At 43.2% G+C, this 13510-nt stretch overlaps 1 protein-coding gene across 2 annotated transcripts; it reads left to right on the top strand.

The window, feature by feature from the left end:
• Nucleotides 1-9081: 9081 nt before the first annotated feature.
• LOC132954320 (neurogenic differentiation factor 2-like) lies at nucleotides 9082-12860 on the top strand. 2 transcript variants are annotated; one of them, XM_061026856.1, is made up of 2 exons: nucleotides 9082-9478; nucleotides 11783-12860. In XM_061026856.1, the coding sequence occupies exon 2, from the start codon at nucleotides 11790-11792 to the stop codon at nucleotides 12858-12860; it is 1071 nt and encodes a 356-aa protein (XP_060882839.1). In that variant the 5' UTR covers nucleotides 9082-9478; nucleotides 11783-11789. The 2 variants fall into 2 exon arrangements, with proteins under 2 accessions (XP_060882839.1, XP_060882840.1); XM_061026857.1 differs by lacking the exon at nucleotides 9082-9478 and adding an exon at nucleotides 10045-10840.
• The last annotated feature ends 650 nt before the right edge of the window (nucleotides 12861-13510 follow it).

The following is a 13510-nucleotide window of genomic DNA, read 5'->3' as shown; positions in this document are numbered from 1 at the left end:
TACTTCATACGGAATGTGTTTAAAAGCCACAGAATTACAGCATTAATAACACCAGAGAATGTGTAATTGGCAAGTAATTGACTATAGAAATAAGATAATGTTTCAAAGCAAAGCAGAATCAAGCAGAATCAGAGAGGCCTCTGAGTCTTGATGGCATCCAGTTCAGCAGGATAAACTCAAGGGGCAACCTGCTGCCCTTGTTCTCAGTCCAAACAAATAAAATACAGATTCAAGACAGGATATCTGATATGTACAAATATGTTGAACACTTGTTTGGTCGGAGGACACTACAGAGAGCGAGAGAGATGTTCTTTCAACCTGATTTTAAAGAGCTTATGAGCTTGTGACAGGTCAGCACTGTGGCCAATAATGCAGCAAGACAAAATGCTGAATGCCAGATGAGTCCACTCCTCTATGTCCACCCTGCTACAGCACTAGAAAAAAACATCTGCTTCATAAAAGATCAAGGGAAACACTTTGCTTTGTTATCATTATACTGCTGTAAACATTTTCAGGCTAACACAAGAGAATACTGACCATGATCGTAAAGTCATCCCAAGAAGTGAAAAGGCCAAAACTTCAAATGTGCTCTATGATGCTAAAACTACGCCCAGCATCACTGATGGCGCAGTCACAAGTGTGATCTGTTATCTCACCTGACAATAATGTCACGGTGTCATGGAGTACAAAGTAAATGTGATGCACTGTTTGAGGCCTATTGATTTGTCTTCACTTTTGGAAGGATTGTTGTACTTTTTTATATTCACCTATTTAATATAACTGCATGAAAAAAGCGTTAGAGGGCAAACCAAGAAGAACAAGCCAAGACGGAACAGGAAATAACATGAAAATAGTAAAACACAGACATGTTGAGAGAGTGCAAGGCAAGGCTGGTAAAAACAGTTATCTGCAGTGTACTGGGAAACCAATAAAATATGAGGCATTTAATCACCAACATAATCACAACTCTTAGGCAAAGTAAAAAGTGTATTTTGGCTTTGGTTTATAGTGAGGAAATTACCTGCACATAAATACAAACATGTTTATTTAAAGAGACTAATATCAAATCAAGGACGTACATGGGTAAGAAAAGAGGGCACAGAGTTAACCTGTCATGTAAAGTCATGTGCTGCTCTATTTTTATTAACACATGAGAAAGCATTTTACTTTCAAGCAAGTTTCAAGCATTGGCAGTCATTGACATGTCAGCTCAGCAGCTACAGCTCCACAATAACAGTTGGAGCTGGGTTTGGATTATTATGTGAAGCTGATTGGAATCAGTTAAGGTGGAGGTAGTGAAACATTTGGCAATCATCACTTTGTCAAATAAATTAACATGTAAAATGTGTAAATAAAGGTAAGTAAAAAAAGAAGCAGTCTTCCCTTCAGGTTTATGGATTATTAAAGAGAGAAATGATCATGTAGGCTTTTAAATCTATGAGTGTCAGAGCAGCCAGGCATTGTAAAATCCTCTGGCAGTCTGTCATATTAACAGTATTACTCTACAAGCTGACACTCTGACAAGTAGAACAAATTGCTCTAATTGGAAACCACGTGGATATTCTTCAGTATATGAACTCAGTTGAGCATAAACAGATTAACAGAGGAAATCATTGCAGAGGAAAACGTCAGTATATCAATATACAGTACAAAATGTTTGCCGCTTTTACCCCTGGGGGGGTGTGCTTCATTTCCTCTTCTTATTATGTCACGGACTGTACTCGACTATGCTACATGTGTTTACAAACAGAACCCATCACGTTGGCCCATCCATATATTCATGTGGCTGCGTCTATTTTTATCGAGCTTCACTATGTATTTGGATTTTTATTTTAGGCATGTCATTAAATCACTGTGCTGGCAGAACCAGAGGAAAAACCCTGTTAAACAGATCACACTTAAAGCCTGAGCGCACCAAACAAGACAACAACTCCAGCAGCTAGGGACATGCTGTACGAAATGTGTGACATTTGCACTACACACACACACACACACACACACACGCACAGTCCAAGTCCGCTCCAACGCTCCAAAGACAGATTAGGAAAAAGGGTGTAATTCTATCTACTTCTCAACTGGGCCTCTTTTCATCATGTGACAGTCAGTGGAGCAGGAGCTGACAAAACCCTCCCTGTTAGTAATTCACGGGCCTCTCAGACCCCCTACAGACGATATTCAACCTGCTGTGAAATACATTCTGGGTATATATTCCAAATAAACGACACCTAAAAGAGGAGAACAAGCAACAGAATCGGACAAAAATCAGACAAATATCTTTGTTAGAGTCTACCCAGAAAGCCCTCTCTTTTATGAAGCTCGAGTCTCTTTACCTGCCAGGTGCTCAGCGTTAATAAGCTGATACCTTCACAGGGGATTTCAGAGACCAACATTAGTGTAAATGGTGAGACATTCTATTAATCGGGATCACAGAGAGGCTTTGTACCGTCAGAACAGGTGTGTTAGTAATTCTGTTAAGGGGCACAGGGGGCGCTGCCTGTCAGTCAACACTTGACGACTTGCTCATCCCCCCCCTCTATCTGGTTATATAACATACCATCACACAATGAACAGGTTCTGCTCACATGGACAATCACTACACCTGGGACAGCTGCACCGCCTCCCAACTTGTACATGAGCTGTAGCTGTGTTTCACCATGAAGGATGCACATGCACCCTCTGCTGTTGTGTTGATGCAATTATGATTTAGCTCTGCGTGCAAATGATGAAGAAATATATTAGCTTTCTTTTTTTCTTTTTTTTTTTAGCTCTCTTTTATTCCCTTCCAGAGTTCAGACCCAACTACATGAATTTGGAGAGTCCTTAAAGAGCAGCGATACTTTCCACAAGAACATTGCTGCTAAAGTGCTTTAAAGTTTTTTAAACAGGTTTTGGTAAGATGTATGTTTGACTTAAGCCAGGATGTCTGAGGGAATTAGTTTTTTTTTGCTTTCATATTGCATTTAGGTCTTCTGTGCTGAAGATTTAGCTCAAACCGGTGCACTGAGCACTAAGCACTGTACATGAAACAATGAAAGACAAACAGTGGGAGAGAAAAGGGATTACCTCCTCAGCTTGTTATCACTGCGTCGTCAGATGCCGGGGAACTCTTATCCATCCGGAATGTGTTGGGACAACACAACACAGGGCATGATGGGATAATCACTGAAATTAAAGATAGAGTCAAGAGAGGGAAATGTGAGAGAAGCAATATGAGATGGGAAACCAAAAGCAATTGCAGACAGATAGGACACCAGGAAAAACTAAACAAAGCAGAAAAGCAGCATAAACAAAGTAGTTTCACAAGTTTAGCACTGATGCGTCGGGCTGCACAGAAAATGAAAGCATGGTTCCAATTCTTCGCTCTATAGACCATCAGAAGCCTTGGAATAATTGGTGTACCCTGCAAAGAGAACATTTATATACTATGTCCAACTCTCCAAAAACTGTCAGTTCATGTTCAGCAATGATAGACAGCAAACATACTGCAGAAACTTTTTAACTTTTTAACCTCTGCATAATTTAAATCACATAATTGCTCTTCTGGTCTGGCTGTAAAGTGAAACTGGAGTAAAAATGCCTCTCAACAGAGATTCTACTTCAGCCAACGCCTCATCCCCCCCAGGTGCAAAACAGAGCGCTTCAGGCGCTCCTTTGTGCCCACTGCCATAAGACTGTACAACAGCAGCCTATGACAACAATAACAGTCCGTCCTTGACACTAAACTTCACCCCCATAAAACACTACCCACATGACCTGCTTCATTATTATCATTGTATTATTATCATTATTTAGGTCAATATATATATACATATATACTGTACATTCTATATATTTTTATTATATTATTATACTAGACCATATTATATAACATTTCATTATATTACACTATATTGTTCATATTGCACTATATTATATTAAATTATACTACATTATATTATATAACTGCACTCTGCATTACTGTGGTACAACACTGCCTCTCTTCTCTGCTGTTTACATTACTTGCTGCTATTTATTTATCATACCAAGTCACTTTAATCACTTGTCACTTTATCTTGTCATTCTCTGAAAATACTGTCTCAATTCTCAATTCCCCCCAGTTAACTTCATTAATTTTGTACTGTATATACCCCCTTTTTTTTTTTTTATTTTCATTTTCATTTTCATTTTCATTTTTATTTATCTTATCTATTCTGTTTAATGTGTATTTGAGCTTTCTTGTCTGTGCTGCTGTAACGCCCGAATTTCCCCTCTGGGGATCAATAAAGTACTATCCTATCCTATACTACATTTACTGTACTTGACTACTACATTTTACATTTCATGACAAATGAATGCATTACTTTTCAAAACATAATTATCTTGGTATGCCATTCATTTGGTATATAGAAGATTTTGATCTGTCATCTGAGAGGAAAATTGGCATTTTTAATCAAGTGTAAGTAAAGGCAATACAGTGACTCTTTACTTAGAGTAGACAATTACAAATAATTCCAGTAGATGGCAGCCTTCTGCTACTTTTCGCTTTTAAAAGGCTCATTCTTTTTGTCTTTCTAAATAGGGGTTGAAAGTGAAACTGAGGTGCCCATTTACAATGAAAGCAAATTTGATAAAATCATGAGAGATATTCATTGTTTTACCAATCAATGTAAACAGGATGTGTCAGCGTGGAAACCATGGAGACAGGGCGAAATATTATTCTACATGATTGAAACTCAGGAGAGTTAATACATGTGAGATTCCTGAGAAGTAAGGATCAACTTGATGAGTGGAACACATTCTCAAACTTTAATTTGTGGATCTCAGAGAAGTAAGTCCGGTAGAAAATAACAGTAGATGGAAAAGCAAGGTTGGCATGACCAAGGGGCAACAGAGGCATCATTGTTTGTGTAAGTTAAAATATGTGTGTATGTTGGTGTCTGTGAGGATTATAAGTGGAGAGGGATGCTGGAGATGTAGCAGGTGGGCGACATGGTGGAGGCAGAGACGGAGGAGGACGTGGCAGTGGGGCAGTGATTTAATTAGCACCCTCTACCCCCTCCAGCCCTTCACTCATAGCATCAATAATGCATGGCCCCTTGTTTCCACTGCCATAATTAATCCTCTCTTACTATAATTAAAAGCCAAAAATCCCACAAGATGGTTCAGCTTGGCCAGGCACGGGTTGGGTTGGCACGGGAACTGATGAAAAACTCCAGAGCTTCACACACACTCTGTGGACCGACAGATCGACAGACAGACATGTTGACAGAGAGATCAATAGTCAGCCCATCTCCAACACAAGCAGAGTGAACGAGGCGATGAAGGCGAGCCGGAATAAACGGATAATGCGACATGCAGGGAAATTAAATGAATGAATTTGCCTGACTGATGACGTGAAATGCTCCTTGAAAATAAGCTTGTGTGCTTCATGTTTGTGAATGAGTGAGGGGAAGAGGGTGTCGAGCACAAAACCCTATAGTTATTCTCCACAGAAAAGAGGACGGATGTACAAAAGCACACACACACACACACACACATCAAAAACACGCACACACGCACTTACACAGTTATCCTGCTCCCAGATGAGGTTTGTCTCCGCTGCAGCCAAGCCAGACGAGAGAGAGAGAGAGAGAGAGGTGGAGCTTTCTGATGCTGCAATTAGGACCACACTGTCTGGGCGAGCAAACAAGAATGAATATTTCAGTCTGGAGATCTCTATGGATACCTATGGTAGGGGCCTGGCACACCTACAGGCAATACACACACAGACAGACAGTCACACGCACACACACACTGAAAGATACACAACTTACGATCGCTGCCAGAAATTTTCACCTCCCAATCACAGATGCCACAATTATCACATCAGCATCACTGCATAAATGATGCCAACTGTTATGCTCATTGAACTATTGTACAAGGCTTACAATACCATTATAAATACGCATCTGCAGGAGTATGTTTCTGACGGTTTCTCCTTTGTGGAAATAGGTGCAAGGAGCATCCAGGCTTGGCCACATGCCAAGGCACAACACATTTGGTAAGGCAGAGGTCAAATCTCGAAAACCTGTGAATTTCTTCTCCTCTCTCTTTTACCTTCATCCGATAGAGAGTACTCACCCCATTGCCACCTCCTTTGACTCGTCGATATTTTTAAACAGTGCTTCAGAAGCTGCAGTGTGTGCAGCCTCCTCACAGCACGCTCCCAGTCACACACAGGGACTTGTACAATGGGAGCACTCCCTCTGGTGTGAGTTCATTGTCGATGCTCTATACGCAACCCTCCTCCTGCCCCGCTGTCCTCGGCCCCATCTCCACTTGATTTATCGCTCTAAAATACCACTGCACTAATTAGTCAAGTAATTAATTAATAGACATTTGCATTTGTGCATATGCAATTAGGGGGCTGGAGAGATGAGAGTGCAGATGGGGTCCGGTAGTCTGGTGGGGGGTGGGAGTGTGTGTGGGTGTGTTTTGTTTTTGTGTGTGTGTGCTGTATTTTTTATTAGTGCCAGCAGTAGTATGCACTTCTTCTAAGAAAGACAAGTGAAGTGCAGGTCATCACCTCATGTCTGACAGTGAGAAAGGGGGAAGAGCGGGGGTGGGGGGGGAGGGCGCTATAGAGGTATGGAGGTGTGGCTTGATGACTTTGAAAGGATAATGGGCATCATATGACCGTGTAGGAAAACAAGTGATGGATTTACTGGGCTTCTTTTTTAGCATTTTGATTACATGCATTTAGCTAAAAAAAAAAAAAAAAGGAAAAGCACAGCAGGTGGCCCTTACTTAAGACTAATCCGCATACAAACAGGATGCAAAGTCGTTCTAAAATATTCTAATTCCAAACAAGCTCTCCTCTGGAGTTTCAATATCAGATCAAAGCCTGCTTGATTGGAGTTCGCCTGCAGCCAATTGCTGGCTTTAGTCACTGGCTAAAGCTACGCTGTTGACATTTAGCATTTATTTTGGCAAGGTGACCTGAAGGTTGTTTGGGACTTGTTGAGAAGCATCAGGCTTCTCCCGTGGCCGGAGACCTCGCATCTCCCCACCTTCCCAGCGCAGCTGAGGAGGATAGGGCAACGACTTGGCTGGTACGAAGCTGGATGCCCCTCAAATCCCCCTCCGCACAAACACACACACACACACACACACACACACACACACACACACACACACACACACACACACACACACACACACACACACACACACACACACACACACACACACACACACACACACACACACACACACACACACACACACACACACACACACACACACACACACACACACACACACACACACACACACACACACTGACACAATCAACCCACCACGGTTTGGGGTAGTGCCAAGTTAGCATCCCTTCATCCCATAGGGGATGGGACACATTAGCAAATGTTCGGCATCTCAGCTCCCTAGCCACAGCTGCCATACTACTGGTGACCCCTGGGATGACCCCCTAACCCCCCAAATGCCTCCTAGTTGTAGCTGCGAAGGAGATTGGGGTGATAAAAGCCCAAGGACAAGATAAGCTTCTATCAGCTATTTCCTGGCCTCCAGGTCCCCGCTCACTCAGTCCGGTGGGTGTCCTTGCGCCAAGTTGGACTTGGTGGTCATTGGGCTCATTTCTCTCACATTAACTCCAATAACGTCTGTTAAATAGAGAGATCTCAGGTCTTGGATGGACATAATGCATTGAGGCAGACACACTGAAGGGACTGAGGTGCCGGTAGCTAGGAATTCTTGCGTCTATGCCACGATATGCCAATGTGCCTCTTCCTAAATCTTACTTCTGCCAGCTTCTAGCGGCATCAACGCCCTGTCATCTCCAGCTACAACCCCCTTCCTCCTAATTTTTCATAAAGCCCTAGTGGGTCTGCACACCTGGGTCTCAGTCTCTCCCTCACCCCTCTGTCTTGTCTGTATGCCCCGTTTCCCACTTGCTCTGAAGCTCTCCCCTGCAGGCGCCCCTTACTCAGCAATGCACTCTGTAAACACCTGCAGTTGTTCTGGCAAATCTCACAAATTCAGGGACAACTACCAGCTACCATTTGATCTTCACACGCACGCAAACAACAAGCACGCTGCAGAAGTCAGTGTAATATTATAGGGTACCTTGCAATCTGACTCATTTGCTGCTTTGGCAAGTGGGTCATCTCTGCCCAGGTTGTGCCCACAGGAGTCAGAACAAATCACAATTGGTAGAAGTTCTCGTTCCTCTGAATACGTTGAAGCATAATTTGATCCAATTAGGTAAATAAATAAACAATATGCCTTCTGTTCCACAGCCTTAATGCACTTACAATGCATTCCCATCCCCCTACCTCCACATTGCTTCTGAAACAGACATGTGATTGAGGGTAAACCCTGCAACTATAAACCCAGTTTATGCACCTTTTATGTGCTGAAGAGTTAATTGACATATTTTTAGATGGGCTCCAGTTTTATTGTATTATCTTTAAATTGATTGTTTTTCAAAAGAACACATTTTTGATGAAGTTAATATGACTTGTAAGATATTATTCTAAAGATAACTGAACTTGGCTTGGTGTAATAGTTTGCATTTTCACTCAAAACAGATGACACTGTAACATTATGCCTTACACACTCAATGGGCAATCATGCGAAGTATCGCTCTTATTGGGAGTCTATGTTGACCTTTTTGTGCTTCAGGGTAGGATTACCTCCAATCATTTCACTTCGAGTTTGTGGCAACTGAAGGGGTATTTACGTAGTTTAACATTTCAAGTGCATAAAACTGTGACTGGCAAGTTTGGCAGGTTGAATTCATAAATCTTCAGGTTTGACTGAAAAAAAGCGTGCATCCCTTGAAGCATCAGCACAGGTCAACAATGATGAGTTTGTTGTTCCACCATTTTATTATCTCCCTATCTCTTCTGTTTTTCCTCCTTTTTTTCTGGCTGTGTGAGCTCTAGCGCGGTGACAGATGGCGGAGCCCTCCTCCTCCTCCTCCTCCACCACCACCACCACCTCCTACCTCCTCCTCCTTCTCTCTCTCTCTCTCTCTCTCTCTCCCCCCCGTCTCTCTCCCCCCGCGGGCAAATCTCAACGAATGCGGGCGCATGTCAATCACCGTGCTCTCATGTGATGGCTCTTGCCGGTGACGTGCCAGCCATATGGGCGCTGGCATCACAGCCTTAGCTGGTATGTAACCCCGTCCCCATAGCTCACGGTTGCCAGACGCGCGCTCACGCACAGACGTATACCATCACACATGCATACATGTTACCTACTTACTCACATATACACACACAGTAACGCCGAGAGGCACGTCCGTCCACTACCTCTGCTCATTCGAGTGCGCACGCTGGGAGTGAAGCACCTCTAAACAACGGAAGAAGCCGCGCGCGCTGCCTGCACCTCTACACGCTGTCAAGGAGCGTTGGTTCGCTCGCTCGTGCGGTCCCTGAAGATGGTCTGAACCTCGAGCGCGTTTTTCCTCGTCCATCCCCTGTCAAGAGCTCGTGACGAGGTAAGTTGGAACATAAACAACAATAGCAAGATTAAAAACGCCCGTCCAAAATGGAGGAGAAATTAATTCAATTATCAGATGTATGCACAGTGAAAGGTACTCATGTTTGTTTTATATCATTTTTAATGAATTGACAATTTTTTATGAATTTAGCACATTTTGTCGTACATTTTGTGGAGTAAAAGGCCAACCTTTTGGCACAAATGTGTCGCCTTCTATATTTGAGACTTTGCTCTGGTCATGTTATTCTTATAGATGCACGTGTCTGTAGTCTGATTACATCAGATCATGGCAAACAATCTTACCAAAAAAAAAAAAAAAAAAAAAAAAGAACAAAAAGAAGTGGATGTTCAAAGAATGTCAAGGTTTTTCGTTTTATTAGATGAGCATGTTTGCACAGATTATTCCTCACTCCCCCGCGCTTTCCCGCGTGCCCTTCAACTTTTGACATCCAAATCTACCTCGATTATAAAAGACCGAATACCGAGCCCGAGTCAAAAGGTGGGGAGAAGAGAGGTCTGGGGAGAGGTCTTGAGGATTGGAGTAGCCCCTCAGCAGAGCCGTAAGGCTGTAGATAGACCATATGGGATATAATTTGATTTAGAGATTCCTGCGTCTGGACCAAGAATGGGAAAACAAAAGACGATGAGGATGCAGAAAAGAATAATTTCTGTGGAGGATTTTGACATCAGTCCCGTTACCTCGGCGAACGCCCTCGATCTTAATGGAGATTTATTGTTGATTTTGCCGATGATTCTCACGTTTAATCTCAGAGAAAATGAAAGGGTGGGACAACGCCATCGATGTGACAGGCAGTCTGCACTATGATTTATCTCTGATTGTCTAGTTTTATGTTCATCAATATATCTTGACATAACAATATTTAAACAGCACGTCGCCGCTGTAGTGGGGACTTTTGGGCAGGGTTTGGTTGGATTGGTAAACCCTGTTGTGCTTTTTATATTTAACGAGGGCTAAAGGGAAACAAGCGATTTCCATCTGTAAAGGGTTATCGCAAAAGTGCTTTGAAATCATGCACTCGTGCATACTGAATTATGTGTGAAATCTATTTCGTGTTAGCTGCACGCTCTGTTAATTAAACGTTGTTGTGTTTTTTCTTCTAATTGAGCAAGCCTCCTGAGTCTGAGATTTAAAAACTAGATTTTGCCCCTGGCACACCCCCCGAGATAATTAACCAACCATCAGAGCCTACCTTAACGCTGGCTGCAAGTCATTCTGCTGCTGCACTATAATAACAGAACATGTTAGGGAGGAAGCCAATGGAGGCTTATTGAAGCTGTCAAAGATCACATCGTCTCTGTTTTTCTGGGATGGGACTGCACTTAATCTACTAATCAAGTGGTAGGACGATCAATTTATTCTTTTTTTCTTTAGGATAGGTAAAATAGCACGTTAGCTTGGCAGTTAATTCTTAAGAGTTGGTTAATGATGATTTAATTTCTCTTCCTTTTTGTAAAATATTAAACAATATTTTACAAGCATTTTCACCAGAAAATACAGATTATTTTTTTATTGGTGCAATATTTGTTTTGTTAATGTTGTTTTAAATCTTAAATCGACCTTTTAATTCACTATAGTTTGCTTTAGTTAAGCGGTATATAAACCATAGCACAGGCCATGGCATTAAAATGTATATCCTTTTACAGCTTGAGTCAGTACATGTCTGTAAGCCTTAATTTAATAATCAGCGTGACTTTAAACGAAGCTACAGCCGATCAATTAAATAAAATCCCTTTTGCCTCCTCTGAGGAGAGGTGTGTGTTGAGGATGAATAGTGCTGGAATTCAGCCAGGAGTGTATATGGGCGTCAGGAGGAGTGAAAGTGGGGGCCCCCATGGGACCTGTAATGTGGCCCCTGCCGCTAGGACCCGCTGCGAGAGGACGCGACAGGGCACACGAATGACAGCAGGGAATTAAATGGGGATCCGTCTGGCTGCAGCCCATAGCAAAGCATTACGACCTGATTTTTTTTTTTTTTTGCCACACATGAACGCGATTTGTTTTTCAATATTTGAACAAAAGTAATCGATCTTTATTAAGAGTTAACAGATATTTCACTTTGAATAATTATTACCAGATAATCTCGATAATACTTCAAAAGCATAATATTCTGAGGTTATGTGCGCAATTGTGTATTTGCCCTGATTCGATTGTGTTTTTTTCCAGTTGCTTTATAGACGTTATGATCCAAATGTCCTTTTTTCGTTTTTGTCTAACACCAGACATATGCTTGCCTTTTGCCTGTGAGGCCTTATATTCGATTATCCATTCTCTTTTCTCCAGAGCCACCATGTTGACGAGGCTTTTCAGCGACCCCTCGCTGCTACCCGATGTGCAGAAATACTCCGGCTGGGCTGAGGACAGCGACGGAGATGACTCAATCATTAAAGAAGAGGACCAAGACACACAGGACGACATGGATGGGTCTGATCTGAGAGGAGACAGTCGGACACAATCCGAGCACGCCGGAGAGGACGACGAAGTTGATGAGGTGGATGAAGAGGATGACGGAGAGGATACAGAGGGTGATAGGCCCAAAAAAAGGGGCCCAAAGAAGCGCAAGATGACCCCGGCCCGGATCGAGCGCACCAAGGTGCGGCGGACAAAGGCCAACGCAAGGGAGCGGACTCGCATGCACGACCTGAACTCCGCGCTCGACAATCTGCGTAAAGTGGTGCCATGCTACTCCAAAACACAAAAACTTTCAAAAATCGAGACACTGCGGTTAGCCAAGAACTATATATGGGCCCTTTCGGAGATACTGCGCTCCGGGAAAAGGCCTGATGTTGTGGCCTACGTCCAGACGCTGTGTAAGGGACTCTCCCAGCCCACGACCAATCTCGTGGCAGGATGCTTGCAGCTTAACTCCCGTAACTTCCTCACTGAGCAGCAGTGTCCGGACGGGGGCAGGTACGGGTCCGGCTCCCTCTCCATGCATTCCTACCAATACCAGTGCGCGCGTCTCTCCAGCCCCCACTGCCCACCGGGCTCGAATTCGCACCCGCTGAGGACGCACGGTTACTGCTCGGCCTACGACTCTGCGTACGGTGGGGGCGGATCCCCGGAGTACAACAGCCCCGACTACGAGGGGCCGCTTAGCCCGCCTGTCTGCATCAACGGGAACTTTTCCCTGAAACACCAGGGCTCTGCTTCCCCCGACAACGAGAAGGGGTACCACTACTCTATGCATTACTCCGGCCTGCCGGGCTCCAGACCCAGCGGGGCCCACAACCTGGTGTTCGGCTCCTCTGGGCCCCGGAGCGGCATTCACTCTGAAAACGCCCTGCCTTACCACGACATGCACTTACACCACGAACGGGCCCCTGTGTACGATGAACTGAACGCGTTTTTTCACAATTAGAGCCAGAAGCCTGTTGTGCGTCTCCTGCAATCAACAATGTAACGCTGCACACTTTTAACAAGCTGAAATTCTGCAGAGAGGTTTAACTCGTTGTCATCAGTGTTTTCCTTTCATCTATTCCGTGTCTAATTTTTATTTTTGGCTTTAGTCAGCGATGTAGTGGAGGGAAATCCATCACAAACGTATTATCAGCTATTTCACCACTTTTTAGGCTGAAATGAAACTAAAAGAAAACGTGATGCCAACACACAATGGAATTTCAAAATATCATTTAAAAAATAAAAAATAAAGTGCGATTTGTGTTTGTATCGGTGGTTGTTTGCATTTTGAAGACTGAGAGTCAAAGTGAAACCACTTTCTAATTAGCCACATACATCACTGGCGTCAGTTTACATTGGTGGAGGTTTTTGTAATGATGTAAACTTAAAAATAAATCAATGAACTAACTCGTGAGAATCACATGTATTAGGTTTTTATGTGTGTAAAAAGATTTGGGAGGTGTTGAAAAGATGCAATCTCAAGAAATGCAGAGTGAAATGCTGAACCGAAAAGTGCTCGCCGGTTTGTTCTGGAAGATTCTGAGCTTCTGTTCTCCGGCAAAATCAATCGTTTCGCATCTATGCAAATCCCAACAAGAGCACAGCGCGAGG

This window comes from Labrus mixtus, chromosome 20 (genome assembly GCF_963584025.1).
Source record: "Labrus mixtus chromosome 20, fLabMix1.1, whole genome shotgun sequence".
NCBI lineage: Eukaryota > Metazoa > Chordata > Actinopteri > Labriformes > Labridae > Labrus > Labrus mixtus.
Note: the sequence above shows the minus strand (reverse complement) of the source record. Positions and strands in the feature narration are given on the sequence as shown.

Coding starts and splice junctions, on each gene's coding strand:
- LOC132954320 (XM_061026856.1), top strand. CDS start 11,790: ATGTTGACGAGGCTTTTCAGCGACCCCTCGCTGCTACCCGATGTGCAG.